A 22,278-nucleotide genomic window follows, 5' to 3' on the forward strand; every position below is an offset into this window, starting at 1 on the left:
TTCTAACCTTAGGTTTTCAGCCTTGCAAATACAGTGAAAGCAGAAGAAATATGCTTTTAAAGGAAAAAGCAAAAAGAAACGTATATAGGAATTCAGCTGAAGAATTTTTGAAAGTATGTTAAATGTTATTTCAATATTACCTTTCACTAAAGGAACACTTTCTAGTACTTCATCTTAAAGACTTCAGTACAATCCTTTATGCCTTCAGCTCCCTCTTGTGGTGTATCAATGTTGATCTGCCTTACAGCCACACCTTAAACATCTACTTGTGTTACCAGATTTGCACCACCAGCAAATACTGGTGTAGAGGTGTTGAATGATCTTCATGACTTCCATCTATATATTTTGGGCACCAGCACAGGATATCTTTGTGCTGCAATTAATAATTAAAACCTTTGACTGTGATTATCTCTCCCAGTATTTTTCACTCTCCCAAAGCATACTGTCTAACCCAGCAATAATAAATGTTTCTTCTTTTCCTTTATTTCATTTGATATATATATATATATATATGTATATACACACAGTACAATATTTTTTTTTGTGATAGAGAATAAATGAGAGTTTTCATTGCTGGTTGTTCATTAAGTCAACAGATTCCAGTTAATAATGAAAAAAATTAAACATTTAATATCAAAAGCAACTTCAAGTATCTTCTATACATTTTAGTATTCAGTATATAGTAAGGATTTGTTCGTTTGCTTATGAAAACTGTATTTGAATAGACTATTTTTACCCTCATACTTTAGAGTACTATTCATACCAGGCATGGAGTTTAAAAGGATGCATCTCGTCGTCCCAAGTAGCTCTTCACAAGAACCATAGGTCACTTGAACAATCACTGTCCATGTTTCAAAACAAGGTTTAATCATCAGCAAAGTGAAGATGCAATTAGCATTTCTAGGAACACATTACTCTGTTCCCCTACAACAGGTCAGGGTACAGTCCTTGATGTGAAGAAATATACAACACATCTGTTTTAAAACAACACCTGACCTAGGCATAATAGTACCAAAGTTCCCAGAGCTTCATCCCTTATCCTTTCTGTATAAAAATAATTCAACTTAGGCGTATATTGCACTATTTTTTTTTCATGCCAGATAGCCCTCACACTGCATTCTTTTCTCTTTGCTTATCTAAGATTACACTAAGGTTTTATTTTCCATGGAAAACCAGGGAAAAGGGCAACAGACACACATAAGGTGTGTAGCAAGGGGATGTCTATAATATCAATAATAATCTCAGAGGCATTCACAAGGGGAAACTACACGTTGGATTTGGAAATCATTTTCTCCAGTAGATTCATCATTCTCTCCTGTAGCTGTAAGCTTTGAACTTGAATGATGTTTTGTTGATCCAGAATCCTGCGCACTTCTCTACAGGTTTCTTCCATAGCTCTGCTTAATTTCTTCTGTTCTTCCAGCATGGCCTCCATTAATTTTAGCTTCTTCTTTTGAAAGCTGCAGCTTTGCATTTTTCTTTTCTTAACTGGTCTTTCTTCAGTTCTGAAATAGGAGTATTTGTTAACAATTAAATTAGTATTTACGGAAAAAAACTATGTTAGGACATAAAATTCTGTACTACATTCTTGGTAAAGTTATACCTAAGTTCAGGGAGGGAGGGAGGGAGGAAGAAAGGAGGAAAGGAGGAGGGAAGGAAGGAAGGAAGGAAGGAAGGAAGGAAGGAAGGAAGGAAGGAAGGAAGGAAGGAAGGAAGGAAGGAAGGAAGGAAGGAAGGAAGGAAGGAAGGAAGGAAGGAAGGAAGGAAGGAAGGAAGGAAGGAAGGAAGGAAGGAAGGAAGGAAGGAAGGAAGGAAGGAAGGAAAAATTTCTCAAATATGTTTGCTCTCAGGTGCATGCCAAAACAGAAGTATTTACTACAGTATATTGCACAGTGCTATTGACTGTAAAAACATGTTTTAAAATCCCATTATTTTTAACAAGAATTTTCCCCACAGAATACCAGTAATAGTACTTTGTTTTTGTCTTGATGTTTCTTATGTATCGAGTCTACAAGTTGTGCTGGGAGAGGGGTTTTGCCCATCTGGTCATTATATTTATTATACTTTAAACTTCAATTCTAAAGCTGCAATAAACATTCCACCTAGGGAAGGCACTGCACTGTACTGTTTTGTGTAGTGGTAAGTTACAATTCTAGTTTTTCAAAGCATCATATCAGCAGGACTGATACTGTTACTGCATGCTAGTCTCAGAATTTGTCCTTGCAGGGAGAGACAGCAGTTGCAGTGACTGCTTATTTATATACTACATCATAAAACATTATAAACAACGTGAAAGTTGAGCAGGATACAGCTTTCAAGACTCCTTCATTTCTTACAGGTCACAGATTGATGACATTTCATATTTACCTTTAGAGAAAATTGCCAATTGCAGTTCAAGATTTTTTTTATTCAAATGTATTTGTCACAAATACAAGACATTATGGGTACCTTCTTCTCATTCTTAGGTTAACTACAAGTTCTATCAGTTAGGATAGAACCATACCTCCCTTCAAACCCCTAGCATTTTAACAGATATTTCAAGCACATTACAACTCCCTGCCTATAGTTTTCCCTTCATCATAATATACAGGCAAGACTTTGTATTCAACATAGCAATTAATTGATATTTGGAGTTTAAAAAAAAAAAAAGAAAAAAAAACAAGCAAATAAATGTTCTTCTGAAATTCAAAAAGTATATTGGTAGCCTTTGGAGAAAACCAGATTCCCAGACCCTAAGGCTGTCATGTTGATATTCCTCTAGCAAAATGTCTCTAAGCTATCTCAGGTGATAAAATTTAATACATGCTTGTCTACCTTTTATGTCCTTATCTGAAATCTGTAGAACTGCCACATGCAATTTGGTTCACATTAGGAGAATTTTCTCTATACTGCATCATACTGAGTTTCTGTTTTGGAAAATAGAGAGAAACCTAGCAATAAAGACTCTCAAGATGGATAGTTCACATGGCCATCCTAACTTGGGGTGACAGTGCAACAAAGGAATACAAAACCAGCCTACACGGCATGCACGTCAGAACACACACACAAAATCCATTTCTCTTAACGTGTAAGGTAAGAAAGAAGCGTACTAGACTGTGAAAGGGGAAGAAAGGCAAATACAAGGCAAACATGCGAGTGAACTACACATCTGAAAAACTTTCAATTACTAATGGGTAGCTTCTTTTCTAACTTAGAGTGACAGTCCATGCATTCATTCACACTTTTAGTAACTCAAACTGGAGCCCCCAACGTCAAAGTTATCTGATGATGGGTCTCAAAGTCCCTTTACACAAACAGCAATCTCAGCTGTGTTCTGCCAAACACAGCATTCTTTCTAGGTGAAATCCAATAATTAGATAGCACAGTTGTGACTAGCATGCCATATCAATACCTTGCAGATTTCAAGGTAACCTTGACCAAGGACATCAGCCTAACTCTTGAGGAACGTGCTTTTACTAATGTGAAGAAGTGGAGTGAGGAAGGAGGTCACTCAGCTGTGGCAGATTTGTGTCATAATTTCCATGTAAGTTCTTACCCTGCTTGACAGGCTTTGTACAACAGTGACAGTGACATTCAGATCTCTCAGCAAGAAAAAAATAAACAACCCTAAACACCTGAAAGACTTGATGCAAATATAACAAAACGATACTCTCCTTGACATTTAAGTGTGTAACGACCCCCAAATAGTGGAGTCTAAGGAATGAAACAAGTGGATCAAATTAAATGCTATTAAAATCTTAGAGAAAAAAAAAATAGAGTTGGTTTTGAGGGAAACTGTTTCAATACTGTTTTGTGATTTTAATGTGATGTCCCCTTGTGCACAGGTAAGAAAGAGCAACAATCTTTCTTTACAAATGTACATTGACATGGTGACCAAAGACCATTGGCTTTCAGATTATCCAGGTATTCAAAGTTACTTGTACAACTCAAAGGGTTTTGTCACTATTACACTGCTACCATGGTCCTGAGGAAAAGGAGAAACCATCATCTTTATGTTTGTTAAACAATTTCAAAAGGTATACAAAGTGAACTCACCTCATATTTAATTTTGGGTATCAAATAAATGCATGCTGCTCTGCTCAAACTGTGGGCCAAGATGATCAATGAGGTTATCACAGTCAGACAATCCAGCAAGAATGGGTCTTGGCTAACAACAAATTGTTTGCTCCCATTAATCTAAAGGCCAAAATGATTTGAATTGTGCTTCTCGAGGAGGCTGAACTGGTAGAAAAGGTCTAAGCCAGTGTAAGAACAACATTAAATCTGTTATTCCAAGGTTCCCATCACTGCTTTCACATTCACAAGCAATGCATACTTTTTGGCAGCTGGAGCAACAAACCAATCCACTTGCCAGAAAAGTCACCTTTTGAATTTTAAGTCCTCTGTGAAGAGAAGTTTATTACTGAAACCTGATGGGTCTCTCTATTCTCTTCCTTACACAGTATTACAAAGTAGTTGTGTTAAAACTTATCCATCTGAAACGGGTAAGAGCTGGCTTCCAGAGCCACAAGAGGGCTTGTGTCTTGTCAAAGCAAGCTTTCGTGAGAATGGTCCTTAATAAGGAATGAAAGAGAAAATCTGGGGCATGTAGAGGGTAATGGGCTGCACTGAGTATTGCATCGTCATTCTTGGTGGTTGTGACTGCCATTTTGTCTTTTTATTTCAATCAGCACAAGAAAGACAGAAAGACAGAGAAAGGCAAAGAAAGAGAAAGACAGAAAGACAAAGATAGAATGACAGAAACAAACAAACAAAAAAAAAGATGGAATGTTTTGAATTGAAAGATTTAAAATACACTTTATTTTTAAGAGAAGAAAATAAAATCTTTGAAGGGTTGTCCTAGAGACTGTACAGTAATGCAGGATGTTTTATGATGACTCACAAGTCCCTAATAAGGACAAGATTTATAATTCTCTCTCTTGCAGAATAGCTCTTGAAGGAGAGCTCTTGAGAATAGGGTCTCCAATAAATAAATAAGTAAATAAATAAAACATAAAAGGAAAGAAGGATCCAAAGAATCTAATTTACGAGCAAAGGACCCTCAGTGACATGAAACAACATAAAATGTACAGTGATTCCTGAATATCTGAATCTTGAAAAGTTTCTTCAGATACCAAGCCATCTTTCTTGAGAAGTTCTAGGTCTCCTAGGTAGGGCCAGAGAGACCTCTCCAACTTTTTCTAACAGGAAGTCAAGAGGGAAGCAGGGATAGGAATATGACATACAGGGTTCAACAGTGAGTATCCCATCAACATCAATATCCTCGAGTAGTTTCATCTAGGAGTACATCTAGTTTGGTAGTCTCAAAGCACCAGCATAAGAAACAATCAATATTTCATGTAGCAAACATCAGTTGGTTGCTGATTCTCCACGTTGCATTCCTGTGCAACCAACACCTCCATGACGATGGGAATGCAACAGATCCTGACAGCATCCTTCTACCAAAGAAGCATCTCCACTCATTGCCAAGCCTTGAGAGACTTCTCAAGGCAGATTTTGATCTGAAGGGAAGAGTGGTCTGGGAAATCCAGGACCTCAAATACAACTTGGTGGTACTTTTGGACCTCCAGTGTTTATGACAGGGAGCCTCCAGAGAAAAGCTCTGGCATTAGGACTGTGTTCCAAGCTGAACCTTGCAAAGCTATTTCCACACTATGGCCTAAAACAAAAAGGCAGGATTCAAAGAAATGAAGGGAAGTAATGTTTTCCCTCTTGTCTATGAGGCTGAACAAGAAATGACAGTGTGTGTAGGGGACCATGAGGAACAAAGCAAAACATCCAGGTATAACTAGGCAAGACATTTCCAGTCTCAAATGCATGTACTGTATACATATCTAAAATCATTTTAATTCACTGTCCAATTACAAAGTTCCTTGATTGATTGCCTACACTCACCCAATGAGGCTCATTTCAGCAATATGTGTGAAAAAATAATGAAACAGCAGTTAAACACAAAGAATAATCAGTCTACTACATGTGTTAACTCTACACAACCACAATAACAACTCTTCTTTTCTGACTACTTCATGGCAAATGAACTACCATCAGTTTCTGAAATTTATGCATCTCTAGAACTAACTACTGTTTGTGACTTGGTTGTGGATTTTTGTTTGTTTGTTTTGTTGATGTTGAGTTTGTTTGTTTGTAGCTATGAACAAGTCTGAGTAGACCACCCTGCCCCCTATCTTTATGAAACTAACAGAACTAACAATTATCTGGAACTAAATATGAGATGACAGAAAGATCTTCAGAGTTTGAGGACTGAGAATCAGAGCAATCTGGATCTTCTGGTAGACTAGGCTCATTCAAATACAGCCAAATGCATTCAGGAATTTACAAGACTCGACCTTGAAGTGTAGATAACAACCACAAAAAATGGCTTGGAGGCTGGGCAAAGCATCGTACTATGATAACAAGTCTGCATAATGAGTTAAGATGCACTATATAATGTGCATAGCCTAAAGCTCGAACTTCTTTGTAGAAGCTGCCCATTCAGTTTTTAAATAACTATGGCATGATTTTAGAAAGATTAAAGGACTTGACAAAACTGTTATTTCCTGAATTAGCATCCTTACCAAGTTTTAATGCACTTCTATTAAACAATACATATCCTGGTTAATTCCTGTTACCTATTCTTACTCTTTTGGTGTGTGTAAGCAATGTGTACCAATTTATTCAATTTACCTTTTAAAAATGAAAGAATAGCAAAGATGGTATCATGGTACATGACTACATCTAGATAGAAAGCAAAAAATACTAAAAAGATCTCAAATATAGTGGAAAGAAAGATAAATAGAAGTAACATCTGAAAGTTTATCTCACTATATTCAAATTAGAAAAAAAGACACTGTTTTAAGCAAGAGATAAATCTCTGGACCAGTTTATTACAGAGAAGAGTGAATTCTCCATCTTCTAAATATATCAGATCTGGACTGGATATCTCGTGAAAAATTTCCAAGAGTCAAACAAATCCTAGGAACAGAGAAGTGGAGGAGAGCAGAGACAGGGGCTTCAGAGTGCAGTAGTCCTCTGCTGCAGGGAACCATGCCACAGAATGCTCTCCGTAACATTCTGGGTTCCACATCAGAATAACTGAATTCAGATACATCGACGGTGTTCAACAGGAAGTCAGACTAGATGGCTTTGTGGTTTTATTATAGTCTGTTAATCTACGGAAGTAACTTCTTTTCACCCCCATTTTCAGTTTGATAGAAATGGCAGAACTGATGAGGTCTGAACCACATTCACAATCTGCATAATTATGTTTTGTCATTATTTTAACAATGAAGAAACAAGACTATAAATTATTCCACAGGGTGAAAAAACCACTGTTTTCAATTAGATAAAAAGTCATTTATAGCATTGTTATGAATTCTGAATTTAAAAGTTTAAGCTGCAGTACAAGATTCCATCACATCACATTATATTATCCAACAATAACTCTACAATTGTCAGATGTTTTATGGACACTGCAATACAATATAAGCTTTCTTAAAGCCCAAGAGCGGTGTTCATGCAATACTGAACAAATAGCAGGCATCCCATTAAAGGAAATAGGAATTCCAAATGTTTTTCCTCATCTGTGAATTGCCACAGAAATAAGAATTAATTTGATCCCACATTAATTGTATTGTCACTAACTAGGAAAAACAAGTTTTTCTAAGAAGCTCCCAGACTCCAATAAAATGTAAAGGAACCTAGCTTCAGCTATTTTTAGCTTGAGAGTGTGTATGTATTGATAGAAGTGTAAATTTTGACATTTTTCTCTGTCATAAAGGCTAAATATTAAATCCAATATTTTTTTTTTAAGTTGTAACTTATACAGCCAAGAATCCTCCTGCTATGATCAAGGATACCATGGAAAAACAGAAAGCTCATGCTTAAAAGCTGTGTTCAAGAGTTCAAGGGAATAACAGTAAAATTTTCAGAAGCCTAAAAGTTGGCTTAAAAAATAAAACATACCCTTTGAGGTTTTTTCACTGATCTATTGTTGCCATAACATCACGATTTTTATTACTGGAGAAAAAAAATCCCACAGCATAAGCTTACTTTGCACACTTAACTGATCTGTGTATAGTCTGCTTCATAGACAAATAAGGACTAAATAGTCATAAAATATATAGATGAAAAACACACTGATATTTTACATATAGATATATGTGTATGTTTTTCAAACTGAGTGTTTTATATAGCCATAAAATAATAAAGTTGAGAGGGAGACTGGGGACCTGAAACATTCTTTTGATTTCAAATCCCAATGTTGTCTTTAGTAAATTTTTTGAATATGTTAGATCAACCATGTACTGTTTAGAGTCAAGGACATTTACAAAAAAAAAAAAGCCAAGAGGGACCCAAATTTTGTATGCAAATTCTTTTTGCTCTTGTTGGTTATTTCAAAGTGTTTTTCACATACGGGATGACATACTAATTGCTTAAGCTGAAAATTGCTTCTCATTTCATAATTTTCCATTAGTAACCCTAAAAGAATTATCTTCCCTGTCTTACAATGGCAGCTTTAAGTGATTTTAACCCATCTGATACCATTAGCAAGTGCTGTATTTCCTTCTGGCCAAAAAAAAAAGGAGTCCATATTCTTTTCTAATTCATCAGACTTAACTAAACAGGTCAAAGCTGTACAAGCTTTGTAAAACCCCCTGTGAATATTTTAATACCACTTTTCTTCCTCCCAGGTACATGTCCCATTAATATCACAAGTACCTGCACATTTTTAATCTGGTCACGATGTTCACCTGAAATGTTATACTAATCTCTCAAGTGGTATGTACGGCTCAACTTTTTTTTTCTTTAAACACAGCTCAACATTTTTTTCCTTAAACACGGAAGAGCTGAATTTTAACTTGTGAATATGTACATATCTTGTTTTTAAGTGATATGCACAGTATTCCATTGCACAAACAAATTTTATAGTAGAGAATAAGACTGTGAGAGCACAACTACATTAGCAAGTTAGGGAGCAACGTATTATGGAGGTCCTACCACAGTGATGGTCAACCTGTCCTTCCCTGCAGCTCATGAAGCCAGTTGTGCAGCCGTCCTTACCAAGCATCAGCAGCACTGCAGCCTGAGCTACAGCAAGGACAGAGCATCATGACCTGCCATGTAGACTTGCAGCCAGCTGAAAACCTGTCTGCACCATTAAAAGCTAGATTTCAATGACCTATAGTTCCTAACTTGGCTAAGTTCAAATATTTTTCTTACTAAAAAAAAAAAAAAAGAACTAAAAAACAAACAAAAAAAACACTGAACCCAAAGCTGGCTAAAACGCATTATAGCCTAAATTTTCCAGATCTTATCACTTTTATCACTGCGGAGAGAAGGCAGAGTAGTTTAAGTCTGCTAAGATGAAAGCCCAACTGTAAATGAAAGCATCTACATGAGAGTGGGACTCTGCAAACTGTAAGCACAATGAATGCAGAGTTGTGGTTGATTAGCTTGACTTCTGAGATGGCTTGTCTACACTCTGTAATGAGACCTGGTGTGGTGACCTCTGCCTTCCCCTCACAGCCACCCACAGTACAAAACCGATGTTGTCTAGGAATTGTCCCTAACCTGAAGAAACTTAACATCTTGCAATTAAAAAAAAATACAACCTTATGTTATCAAATAATTGCCATCATTTTAGCTGGGATAGAGTTAACTTTCTTCACAGAGGCTTGTATGATGCCATGTTTGGGGTTTCTGATGCAAACAGCAGCGACAGCAGGGCGAAGGTCCAGTTGCTGCAGAGCAGGGCTCACCCCGAGCCAAAGCCTTCCCTACCCCTGAGCTGCCCCACCAGCAAGGGGCTGGGGGCAGCCCAGGGGCTGGGGGGGACACACCAGGGCAGCTGGCCCAGGCTGGCCCAAGGGTGTCCTGCACTGCAGGATGCCATGCTCGGCAATGGAGCCAGGGGAGAGGAGGGGATGGGGGGATGCTCGGGGCAATGGTGTTTGTCTTCCCAAGGAGCTGTTCACTGTTAGGCCTGCTGGTGGGCAGCAGCCAACCAATTCCTTGGTTTGCTTGGTTCTGCTGTCCCTGGTAAGCTGCCTTCACCTCAAGCCATGAGCTCTCACGCTTGGACTTTTCTGATTTTCTCCCCCATCCCACCTGGGGACATGGAGCCAGCGGCTGGTGGTGCTCAGCTGCCTGCTGGGGCTAAACCACGATAACAGCCTAGTGAATAAAATATGCCCCATAGTTGTGAAAAAGCAACCTCTTAACTATTAAAAAAAAATATTGCTGGAAATCAAATTATGAATTGGGGGAGCAGAAAGATCTTGCATAAGAAACATGATCTTGGCATTTGCAGATCCTAAATTATGAGAGACCATTTATCAGGGATATCAACCCCTTACAATGATCTATGATGAAAAAAATAAACTGTTGCTTGTGAACAAAAAAACTTCAACAGCTCAGAAATTACACACCATAATATATTTTCAATTGCCAAAAAAATAGTTTTAAAAATAATCAACCATTCAAAGACCACTGCTTAAATGACTGAATGCATTTATCCTAGTTTTACTCATCTAAGAGTAGGCCTGGAAACAATAATCCAGACTTGCTGGGTTGGTTCTTCTTCCAGCTTAACACCTTCTCAGTTGCATGACTGACAGATAATTTTACTGTTATAGTTAAAAGCTCACAGATTAATGAAAAAGATCTCCAGGATCAACTTTTTTGCTGCCATAAAACTGCAATCAACTCTTATTTCACACTACCCTGGATGAAAAATGAGACTAGTAAAATCTAAAGTTTGTATCCAGTGTACGACCCTGACTTTTGTTAAAATGCTGTCTTCCAAACTACTCCAGTCTTATCAAAAATGCAACACGTTTGCACTCTCAAACTAGCATTTACTTTGAAAAAGTGACATTTTCAATTGTATTTAAAATGGTGGCATTTTGGTGTCCACAGCAATATTTAGTTTGCTACTTTTCTCCACTTTAACAATAGCTGAAGCCAGGGAAATTTCACTTACTCATACCAAAATAAAACTAGAGCAAGCCAAGAGTCATCTAAGCAGTATGTTATATCTCTTATTGCATTCTCAGTACTGTCTTGAACATGCCTGTACTCCTATTACAAACACTCTACCTCATGTGAGCAGTGACATGCATGCTGAATTTTGGCAATATTACATGACATGGCAGTCCTCCTACCACCTTCCAATCTCTCACAAAGGAAGAAAGAAAATGCCCTAATTCAGCAGAAAGGCTGACACTGGGAAATATATCTCACTTGTGATTTACAAGAAAGATACAACAGCCATTAGAGGAAAATGTTCCAGGATTTCCCGTTTAGATATCTGATCCGGGTTCATTCTCTGAAATACAAGAAAGGGGAAAAAATTAGATACTACCTCAGCTTGTAAGAAAGTAAGCTTGATGAGCTCTCTGAATGTTCATCTTCAAAGCACTCTTCCCTTCCTTCGTACGTAAACTGGTTATATGGCAAATACAGAGGCGTTGACTTAGCTGATGGAGACTGTGAGGCCTCCGTCTGTGATGTAGAAGGACCTGGTTGCTGATTTTCATGCATTTTCACATCACTGTGGTCTGTCACTTTGGATAAAATCCTATCAATGGTTTTGTAGTAAGGCCAGTCAGGTGCAACGGTTTCACTGTCAGTCATGCATTTTAATTTCCTGTAAAAAAGGCATAAAACATTAGAGCTTGTTTTCCTTTAAAAGTAACTTTCATACAGATCTTCTATCTCAAAACATTTGTTCTGGTCGTGTTTGGGAGTTGAACTGAATGTTTTTAATGAGAACAAAATCAGACATTTTTTTTCTTTTAATCTCCAAGGAAGCTGTTAAGTTTCTTTTCCTAGTTTTAACCTGTGATTAAAAGACGAATTTCCTTTGGGGTTTACATGCAACACAAATAAAGGACATGACAGCTTCTAATGAAAACAGCACTGCATTGATCATGGAATACTTTTTCTTCTCCTTGCAGAGTGCCAGAGTAACCGATCTGACAGCAGCCCCTGGCAGTGTACTAGGACAGCCAGGGCAGGGAACACAGCACAATCAAACTACGGTCAGCACTGGCCTTCCATGTGTTGAAGAATGAATATTTTCCATTAGGAATACAAATGTCTATAAATATCTTTCATATTCTTTTCCTGACGTTGTCTATAAGCTCTGGATTGGCCTTGTGAAGATTCTAGTAACAACCATAAGATGTAAATGTCTGCTCATCTGTTACAGGGTAAAGATCAGTATAGGAAGAAATATAGTTCCATTTATGTACACACACACACGGAAAAAAAATAAAAAGCAGGCAGTTAATATTGCATTATAAACAGCATGCACAAAAACATTACAAGGAAGGACTATCAGCCATGACCTTGTCCTTCACTTGCACCTTATTATGAGCTCTGTCATTCAGTCCTAACACAAAGTTCACCACTAACCCATTTGGCATCCATTGTTATTCTATTTGCTTTTACTGAAAAATACAAAACTAAGGTGAATAGATGCAACTCAGAAACACTCCTTTACCCAGCTAACATCCCAAACTTTATTCTCATTTGCCTTTCCTGGTTAGGGTCTTGTTACTCTAAATGAAAGTGCAGCAAAGAAAGAAAACAGGAACGTCAAGATCAATGACAACTGCTCCACTTTCATAAACCAGATTTCATTTAAATGAACAACAACAAAAACCAGCCAACCAAACAAACAAATCTGATTCTCTTCACTAGGAAAAGGTTTCAATTTACAGGAAAAAAAAAAAAAGATAAAAACTATTCCTGGACACCTGGCCCATCCCTTTTTCTTGAAGCCTTCCAGGTTTTTCCTCCTTTGAATCCATCCTGCCCACACCGGTCTGCACAAAAGATAGAATTAAATAACATGTAAACATGATAAAAATGGTGCCAAACTTAAAGGTGGGAACTTAAACTTCTTCCTTTTAAACACCTCCCAGCCCAGGGTAAGGGGAAATCCACTAGTGAGAAAAAAAGGCAGAAATATTTGCGTAGATTTTGAAGCTATTTAAGGTTTCTTCTTTTTTTCTTGTCCTTGCAAGGTCTGATGAGCTTTGCCAGCTATTTGGGAAGGCACATCAGAGTCCTGCATAGCAAAACCTCCACAGCTGTCTGTATTTTTATGCCCTATATGCATTCAAAATTTTAATTTCATACATGTTTCACAACCTGCTGCTGCAATTTCATAGTCAGAGAATATCTAGTACAACCTACAAATACATCTATATCCATCAAGCCCAGACATAAAATAGCTAAATTCAGGGCAGACAGCAACCATCACTTGATATTGATTATTTTTAGTTTAATTGTTTAGGCTATTCACATGAAGAGCAAATCAATTATACCACTATGAGCTACTAGCCAGGTCTACATTTCACATTTGTTTGTCCATGTTGTGAAACACTAAATATATTCAAACAATTTATTTTAAAACATTACCATCCCCAGCTGTTCATTGCAATGCATTCCCCATGGTCTTGCCCTATGGGCAAGACAGAAAACCATGTGCGAGCATTTCTCCACCATGTCAGAGCAAAGTCCAACAGCTGCATTAAGACTTCACCAGACAAGGTTTGAGCCTTCAGAACTGCAAAACATTGTGCCAAAAAAAGACAAGAAATGCTCAGGCATGGTATTCTGCCTACTTTGCTCTTGGGGCAGACAGATGTCTTGTGTTTAGCCTAGTGTCAGTCAGGTCCCCCATGTCCTCATCTGCAGAGCTGCTGCCCGGCCAGTCTGTGTTGAGTTTCATGAGGTCCGTGTCAGCCCATTTCTCCAGCTTACCTAGAAACCTCTGAAGGGCAGCCTTGCCCTTTCTTGTGAGGGCTGTACCCTGCAGTTTGATCATTTGCAAAACCATGAGCATGCATTCCAATATCTGTTCCTTCAGGCTGTTAAACAGGACATTTCCCAGCATAGACCTTTGTGATCCTCTACCTAGAATGAGCCTCTTGGTAGAATACAAGCCATTAACCATCACACTTTGAGCGCAGTGATCCAGTCAGATTGTCATCCAGCTAGTAGTCCACCCCTTTGGAGTACACTATGGAAGCCAAAAGGGCCAGCTGTACTCTGGGGTGCATCAGACATAGCACTGCTAGCCAGCTGAGGGAAGGGACTGTCCCTCTCTGCACTGATGCATCCTCACCTCAAGCACTGTGTGCAGTTTAAGACCACCAGTATAAAAAGGATATAAACTATCAGAGAGCATCCAAAGGAGGGCTACAAAGGTGGTGAAGGGTCTAAAGGGGAGGATGTATGAGGAGCAGCTGAGGTCCCTTGGTTTGTTCAGCCCAGAGCAGAGCAGGCCGAGGGGAGGCCTCATGGCGGCCTGCAGCTCCCTCACGAGGGGAGCGGAGGGGCAGGCGCTGAGCTCTGCTCTCTGGGGACAGCGACAGGACCCGAGGGAACGGCATGGAGCTGGGACAGGGGAGGGTCAGGCTGGGTGTTAGGGAAAGGTTCTGCACCCAGAGGGTGGTCGGACACTGGGACAGGCTGCCCAGGGATGTGGTCACGGCACCGAGCTGATGGAGCTCAAGAAGCATTTGGACAATGCTGTCAGACGTAGGGTCTGATTTTAGGATGGTTCTGTGTGGAGACAGGAGATGGACTTGATGATCCTTGTGGGTCCCTTCCAACTCAGGATATTCTATGATTCTACAATCCCAGCTTGGTTACAAGGATGATCTTGAAAACTATGTCAAAAAGCTTACTCCTGTCAAGCTAAACAACATCCATTGCTCTACTATCATGCACAGACCTAGTCATTTAATCACAGAAGGCAAGTGAGTCAGTCAGATACAATTCACTCTGAGTAAATCCATCCTGGCTGTTTCCAGTCACCGCATTCTCCCTCGTGTGACTGTACATTGCTTCCAAGATGACTTGCTCTGTGATCTTCCCAGGAGTTGAAAAGAAGCTGATCAACTTTTAATTCCTCTTGCCCTTGCTGAAGATGGGTTCAACAGCAGCCTCTCTTCATTCACCATGGATCTCCCTCAATCTTCATAAATTTTCAGAGATGATCCCTGACTCAATAGTTTTCCACTAGTTGTATTTCCACTGCTCCTTGAACCCTGCTCCAGGCACAAGAGCCTGGGAGACCTGGACATTGAGGACCCAGCCAGAGGGTACTGAGCATCCTCAGCCTTAACACAGGCATCTGTGGTCAGTAGATAACCCACCCCTTTCAGCAGCAGGTCCACATCTTCCATGTTTATACTTTAACTGCTAATGAAGTAGTAGAAATGTACCCGTAAGCAACTTTTATTAAGAGAATATTTAGTCTAAACCCCAAATAAAGTCAGCTCCATGTAGGATTATCTTACTATTAATTAGAGTGCCCTGATGACCGTTCGGAATACGTTACATTTCAAGTATTAATTTATCACTAGAATGGCACTAAAAATAGTCTTCCATTATCATTATTATATCATCCTGAGCTAAATGCTGTCATCTTTACTTTAGCAAAAGTTTTCAGGAACAAGTATTTTCCCAAATAGGACAATACCTTTTTTATGTTTGAGGTCAGCTGTGCACCTAGACCCCATTTTTGCTAACACTCTCATGATTTTGAAGGAAGAGCTGTAGTTTATCATCTGCCCGTACAGCTTTAGGGTTGGAGCTGTATAAAACTAGATATTTCTATGGCTCTGAATGAATTGTATGGATACAAATTCTTCCACTTCTGACAACTTACCATAGCTCTGGGCTAAAATAAATAAATAAGTGATCACCACCAGGAGATTGGCAGGGGAATTTTGTTAGCTTAAAAGCAGCACCAGCAGCAACCATCTACCTGTATGGAGTCTGGCTCATTCTTAAAGAAAAAAAAAATGATTAAATAGATGGAGAGATGAGAAGATAATGAGAAAGGGAGTGTCTACTTTGGAAAAGAACTAGGAATGCTGCAGGTGGAGGAAAAGAGTGAGAACATTCACTGCTACAGTAGTGATGTTTTAGCTTTCTGGTAAAAAAACAAATAGATAACTTGGCAATATTAAGATTAAGTTTCAGGATTCACTGATTATTTTTAAATAAACAAGAAAACCTAGAGAAACAGTTGAGAGTTTCTGCCTGCATTAATGTAAGTAAAACCCTGGTAGAACTGAAGTCTAAGGCAAAGATGAGTTTACTGCTCTCAGTCAGTAATTACCGTAAATCATCACAGCAGGTCTCAGTTGCATCCAAAACGTAAATTTGCTTTTCTCTTTGTTTTGGTGTTGGTTTGTTTTGTGTTTTTTTTTGTTTTTGCTTTTTTAATGAAAAATGAAGAAGCTAGAATGAAACAGGGCAAGAGTAAGGTTGGGACACAAGATTTCGGAAATGAGAAAGGAAGACAAGCCAAACATTCAACTCTTTGAAAATATATACTGGGCAAATCACTGCCTGAGTGAGTGAGCCAGGCAGAAAAATTAGGTAGGAAACAGGGGTAAGTGAGAAAGTCAACAGAGCTTGCAAAATAAATTCCTGCTGAGTTTATCTAGACCTGTCACTGTTTCACAAGGCTCTATTAAAATCCAACTGAGAGCAGAAGCAACTGAGAGCCCTCTCCAAAAACTCAGGCATCAAAGTTTCCAGTGGACAAATATCTGAAGTATGAAAAACAGTGTTGCTCAGTTAGTCTAAAAGGTGGTTGCACATCTTATCACAGAGAAGTGAATAAATTAATGTTTTTTGAAGTCCTACTGCCAAAATGAACGGTCTGAGACACCAGCTGAGTAATTTGTGCTGCCATTGACCTTTCTTCAGACTTTATTCTCTGTGCCTATTACCAACCTTCTAAAATAAAATTATTGTATTATATTCTAGAGAGTTTTTAAAAATCATTATTTCATCAGTAAAAAAAAGAAAATGTAATCTATAACTTGCCTTTTTCCTTCTTTTCGCTTTGTTCAACACAATACTGCTTTTTTATTATTATTACAGTATTTGATATTACTACTTGCCTTAAGGAATGGATATAAGATTCATCTCCTGGGGTTTCTGAGAAAAGCTTTCAAAATAAATAATAAATAACAACTGTTCATGAACCAATCAACGGGGAGGGAAAGAAAGATGTATGAAAGTACAGTACTTAAGTTATGCATCTGCTTTGAATTATTAAAATTAAAGAGAAAGCTGGTAAAATATTCAAATTTAACTTTCTGCAGTAATTTGGATGCACTTATATTTCATCGTCTGGTGTAGCAGAGGTCAAATTTTCCACTTGCTTAATGTCATAGAGTATAGCAATGAATTACACAAGCAACAGTGTTTAATTGCTATCATGTACACATGAAAATAAAAAATTAGACTAATCTTTTATTCAAATCATGAGACTGATTCAAATTTACCAATCATTAACATTAATTGACTGTGATTCAAATCAAACAGAAACAGCTGCATCCTGTTTCCTAGGTTTTGGGGAGGGTGTTGTTTTTGAAAATAATAAATTTGCATTCACACTGTTCTTATTTTTAAACATCAGAGGGAATCGGTCAAAACTGAGGACCACTGTGTTAGCTTTGCAAACCCTATTTTATTTTTAAAAGCCAGTGCATATTATGTCAGTAGTAATATTACAACGTATGCAGTGAATTAATATTACTATATTAGCAGAGACAGGAAAGTGCTTTCCTTCAGAAGGACTAATTACAGGGTTATGTGTACTGAATGCCCCAAGTATCCTACAAACCTAAAAAACTGAACTGCAAGAGATGGCATACTAATCTCAGCAAAACTTTTGATACCCAGCACATCAGAAAGATAACTTTGAATTGCAGCAGGTTTGACTCAGCTTTTCGTTCTTCCACCAGAGATAAATAGGGATGTTCATGCAGCTCATTACCCAGGCGTCTTTAAAACTGAACTTTAAAAACCTGGTGGCTGCTCTATCCACAGCAAATATTTCAGGTTTCAGTTCAGTTCCTAAATGCAGAATCTTACCCAAATGCACCTGCAACAAATTTTTTCCTTCCACCTGTGCAAAATTTTCCACTCAGACAAAGTTAAGTAATTTCCACGGTGGATTAAATCGCCCTTTAACAGACTGAAACTGCAGTAGGAATTACTTCAGGATATGGTGTATTTTTCCCTGAATAGTTTCTTCCAAATGCTCTTGGACCACGGCAATGAAAAGGAATACAGGAGCTGCTCCCAGATCATCATCCCGCTGCCTCACTTCTGACCAAAGTCAGTACTAAATACTTCAAAAACATGTTGATGGACAGGTTTTTTGGATGACGTAACGATATTTCCTTCTTTTTCCATTGACTGCCAGTAATATCCTGAAACCCACTGTCTTTTATGACCCTAATTTGAAGACAAACAATGTCTGTATTTTTATTTAATAAATCTAATCTTTAGTAAGAATAATAATAATAAAACAACCTACCACTCTTGGTCTCAGTGATTTTCAGTGGTAATGAGTTCCACATGCTTATTATGCAGTGTAATACAAATTTGTATGGCTTGAACTAGTTTTACATTTCTTGCCTTACAATTTCAACAAATAACTTCTTGTGTTATGGCAAAAGGAATATCTGCTTTACATTCTCAAAAATAGTGCAGTATGTTTTCATGCACCCCTAGAACTCCTCCTAGTTCTTTGCTTTCTTTTCCAAGTGAGTCACAGACTTTTCCATTTCTCTCAATAAAGAAAGCTTTCCACATCTTATCCTAATCATGTTTTCTAAACATCTTCTCATTCTCTTGTCACCTTGTTGAAATATAGGGCAGTCTGAAATAAACATGAGAATTCAGGGAGGAAATAATGACATAAAATAGATTTATATAAAGGCATTTGAACATTTTTACGATGTTTTTACCACAGATGTGGAGGAATGGGATATGATCATCCTAAAATTGCTTTTGTGACAGAAGTTCACATGCACTGAACTACACCTGAACTAACTTTATCTGGCAGCACAGCATTCCACATAGGATCAAAAAATGTACCCACAAACCCAGGAGAACACCTGGGCTACTAGCCCAGCCTGAGCTCCAGGCCACCATAACCATGAATAAATTTGCATTAGCTGCAGCAACTGCAGTAACTGCTGGATAAGAAATGCTCCTCCCCTGCCTATGTATATGTTTGTCTGGCTTTGACTTCTTCTGCACCATGAGTAATGGCTTTCATTGGGCAATATAAGCAAAACAATATAGAATTGGATTTCAAAATGCTATGGGATCCTCAGATAGGAAAGCACATTATAAATGTGTTCACCATTATAAATGTGTTCCTTATAAATGTGTTTACTATTTTAGATCCTTTAATATTTCAGATCATTAATATTTTTTTCAAGAGATGTTCCAGGATGTGACATGCCAGCAGCGACACTTACCACTGAACTTTGCTAACTGAACTAGGAAAAATATTCAAGCACTGCTTTTCCTTTTATAGCCAATATATACATATATGTGTATATGCTTATGTATGTGTTATGTATGTTTAATGTATATGTGCATATGTACGTATCATAGTTTGTAGGACAAAAAATTTATTTTCCCTTATGAAATCATGGCTCACCACTAAATAACACTATTACCTGATTAAATATTCTAATCTGGTTAATTTCTGACTATCAAAGTAGAGACCATAGCACCTTTGTGACACTACAGAATTGTGTAAAAAAGTAAGAGGTCCTGAAGGAGTGGGAAGAAATAATCACTGGGGTGCAGAACACCCCCTCAGCCCTGCTACTGGTGCTCACATGTCACACTTGATAAATCTACGTAATCATTACAAAATATTGTCCCAAAATAGATCATTTTACCCACTTTCAGGATTTTCTTTTTCGCTTTATGCCACAGCGCAGCAGTGATGCATGGAAATACACTAAGGTAAAACATCTTCAAGTATCCTCCAGGCACCAAAATGTGGATTAAAACTCAGATGCTTCAAAGCAAAGCCAGCAGTCAGTGGCAACTAACATCATTTAGTTTCATCACGTTTCCTATCCTCACACGCCAACAAAAAGCCTCCAGAAAACTATGAGTTGTAAGTCACAGTTTGTGTTTGTCCCTATTCTTTCTATCACCTCGTCTTGAAAGCAAAGCACACAAGCGTGCTTTGGATGGGAACGAACAATAAGGAAGATGCATTTCAAATCCAAGAGTACAAAATGAAACAGCACAGGGATAGTCCAAGGCAGTTTTCTAACTCTCATAAATTTGCATCTTAATCAACAAGCAAGGAGCTGCAATTGACTGCACTGCACTATAGAAAAGCAGCATGACAACATGCAACAGAAGCAATCTCTGAAGTTCACAGAAACGTCATAAGAATTTTTTAAAAGTGCTATGTTTCCACACGCGCACACACACTGTATGGTTGTGAGTGATTTTATTTCTTCCCTTCCCCCACTGCAACTTTAAAGCAAAAACATTCATTAGAAAAACTGAGACAGTCTGACTGATGACAACATTGAAAATTTGGAACAAAGGCTGACAGAAATAACCTATTACACTTGGCAATTATGGCACTTAAATATTGTGCGGTGTTGCTAGACACCTGTAAAATCTCGGTGCTGTGAGATGTATTTCTCAGCAGGGAGGACTGCAGATTTAGCAGACTAAGCAAAGGCCTGGAAGCCAACAACTCAGGACTCCTAATTCTTCATCTGAGTGTGAATTGCTGGGTGATGCAGGGCAAAAATTTAACTTACTTCCAGCTTCCTCATTTACAGTCTGGGTGAAAAAAAAAACTGCAAGGACTGCAACAGGGTTAGCGAAACATTTTGGAGACATTTGCTACAAAACATGGATTTAATGTTATGGAAAATGATGTTAAAGATTACGCTTGTGGATCTTACAAATGTAGAAGAAGGACATTCAAAGTTAAGGGGTTTACAGGATTTTCCCTAGTTTTCTACATGATGAGCAGTCTCTGCATTAAATACAGGAGGGCTGCCTCAGAGAAAAAAGCAAGCAGTTTTAACATGGTTGCCTGCTGTAATAACCTTTTTTATTATTAATACGAGCTTTGAGGAGAGATTAAATAAAAGAGTCACATATTTGATTTTCTTGCATTACAAGCACATAGCAAAAATCACCACTCAGGATTTCCAGTACGAGGCAGTTTGTGCCTCACAGAGATAAGAAAGAAAAAAAAAGGAAAGGAAGAAGAAAAAAAAAAGAAAATTAAAATAGAGAGAGAGATGCAAATATTCCTGTTTAGTTCTGATTTCTTTTTCCCCTAGAAAAAAAAAAAAAAAAAAAGCATCTCGCATTTTTAAAGGCAACTTCCCCTCCTGAGTGACACTGCCTGCTCTTTATCGTCTCCTTGTAGCCACCTCTGCCCTCCCCCCAACTCTTTGGGAGCGGTATTGACGGTGCACATCGATTCCCTCGCTGCAGATATGATCGTTCTTTCACTGGTGCTGCTTATAATTATAGCAATGTGTGCCACTCGGCAAGAAGGCATTCAATTATTCTTGGCCCCGTGAAGTGTAACCCTTCAACTCACAGTAACAAAATCCAGGAGCTTCATTCCCCCAAAAACATTATTTTGTATTAAAAAAAAAATAATAATAAAACACCAAAAAAAAGAAAACTTTGCCTTGCAATGCCGATCCTCACTGGTCACTTCAAACTGCAGGAGTTTCCCTGCAAGGAGCTGCTGCCAAGCTCACACAATCGGTCCCCTCAGCAAAGAGAAGAAAAAAAAAAAAATCTGTTTTCCCACTAAATGCATTTCTATCCCTCTACACCATAACAATGCTAGTTAATTATAAAGAAACAAAGTTGTCCCGGAGTTTGAAATGAAATGGGGGAAAAATTAACAATGACGTAACAGCACTGGCAAGAGAGAATTTTAAAAGCGATATGAACAATCTTTAATCTTTTATCTACAGATTTCCTGAAGGATACTTCCTTCTGAAAAGCAAACACCACTGCGTTGCCCCTGCTAAAATCTCTTAAAATAAAAAGAATTAACTGAAGCTTACCTGTACTGGAATGTCATATTTGTAATTTTTATCTTTATTTCCTCTCCGTGGCGAATTTCTCCAGTCATTTCAAAGAGTTTGTTAGCCATTTTCTCATAAACTTTGGCATTCCTTTTAGTTTGTTTCAGTTCATCAAAAAATTCTTCCCAGACCAGCATTAAACCTCTCATTTCTGCATCAGTCCAGTTTCTGGCCCTTCTGTGTTTCTCAGTCTGAGAAGAGACAATGTAACTGGGAATTTCTGCTGCAGCCATTGCTGACTGACCTAAAAGGGTTTTAAAAGAGGACACTTAATATAGATTGAGTTTTTAGCTTAGGTTTTTGTAGTGCAAGACATGCATATGTGGATAAAGAATTT

General features: G+C 38.1%; 1 protein-coding gene across 11 annotated transcripts in view; it reads right to left on the minus strand.

Annotated features, from left to right (window-relative positions):
- Nucleotides 1-465: 465 nt before the first annotated feature.
- The window catches only part of MSANTD1 (Myb/SANT DNA binding domain containing 1), a 50,368-nt gene continuing 28,555 nt past the window's right edge, over nucleotides 466-22,278 (minus strand). For all 11 annotated transcript variants that reach the window (XM_083832995.1, XM_083832998.1, XM_083833001.1 and 8 more), the window contains 3 exons: nucleotides 21,921-22,185; nucleotides 11,363-11,647; nucleotides 466-1,505 (listed from right to left, as the gene is read on the minus strand). In XM_083832995.1, coding sequence (XP_083689121.1) covers nucleotides 1,265-1,505; nucleotides 11,363-11,647; nucleotides 21,921-22,185 — 791 coding nt within the window. In that variant the 3' untranslated portion in view covers nucleotides 466-1,264. The remainder of the gene's footprint in view (nucleotides 1,506-11,362; nucleotides 11,648-21,920; nucleotides 22,186-22,278) is intronic.

Source organism: Anser anser, assembly GCF_964211835.1.
Source record: "Anser anser genome assembly, chromosome: 4".
In the NCBI taxonomy this organism is placed as follows: domain Eukaryota; kingdom Metazoa; phylum Chordata; class Aves; order Anseriformes; family Anatidae; genus Anser; species Anser anser.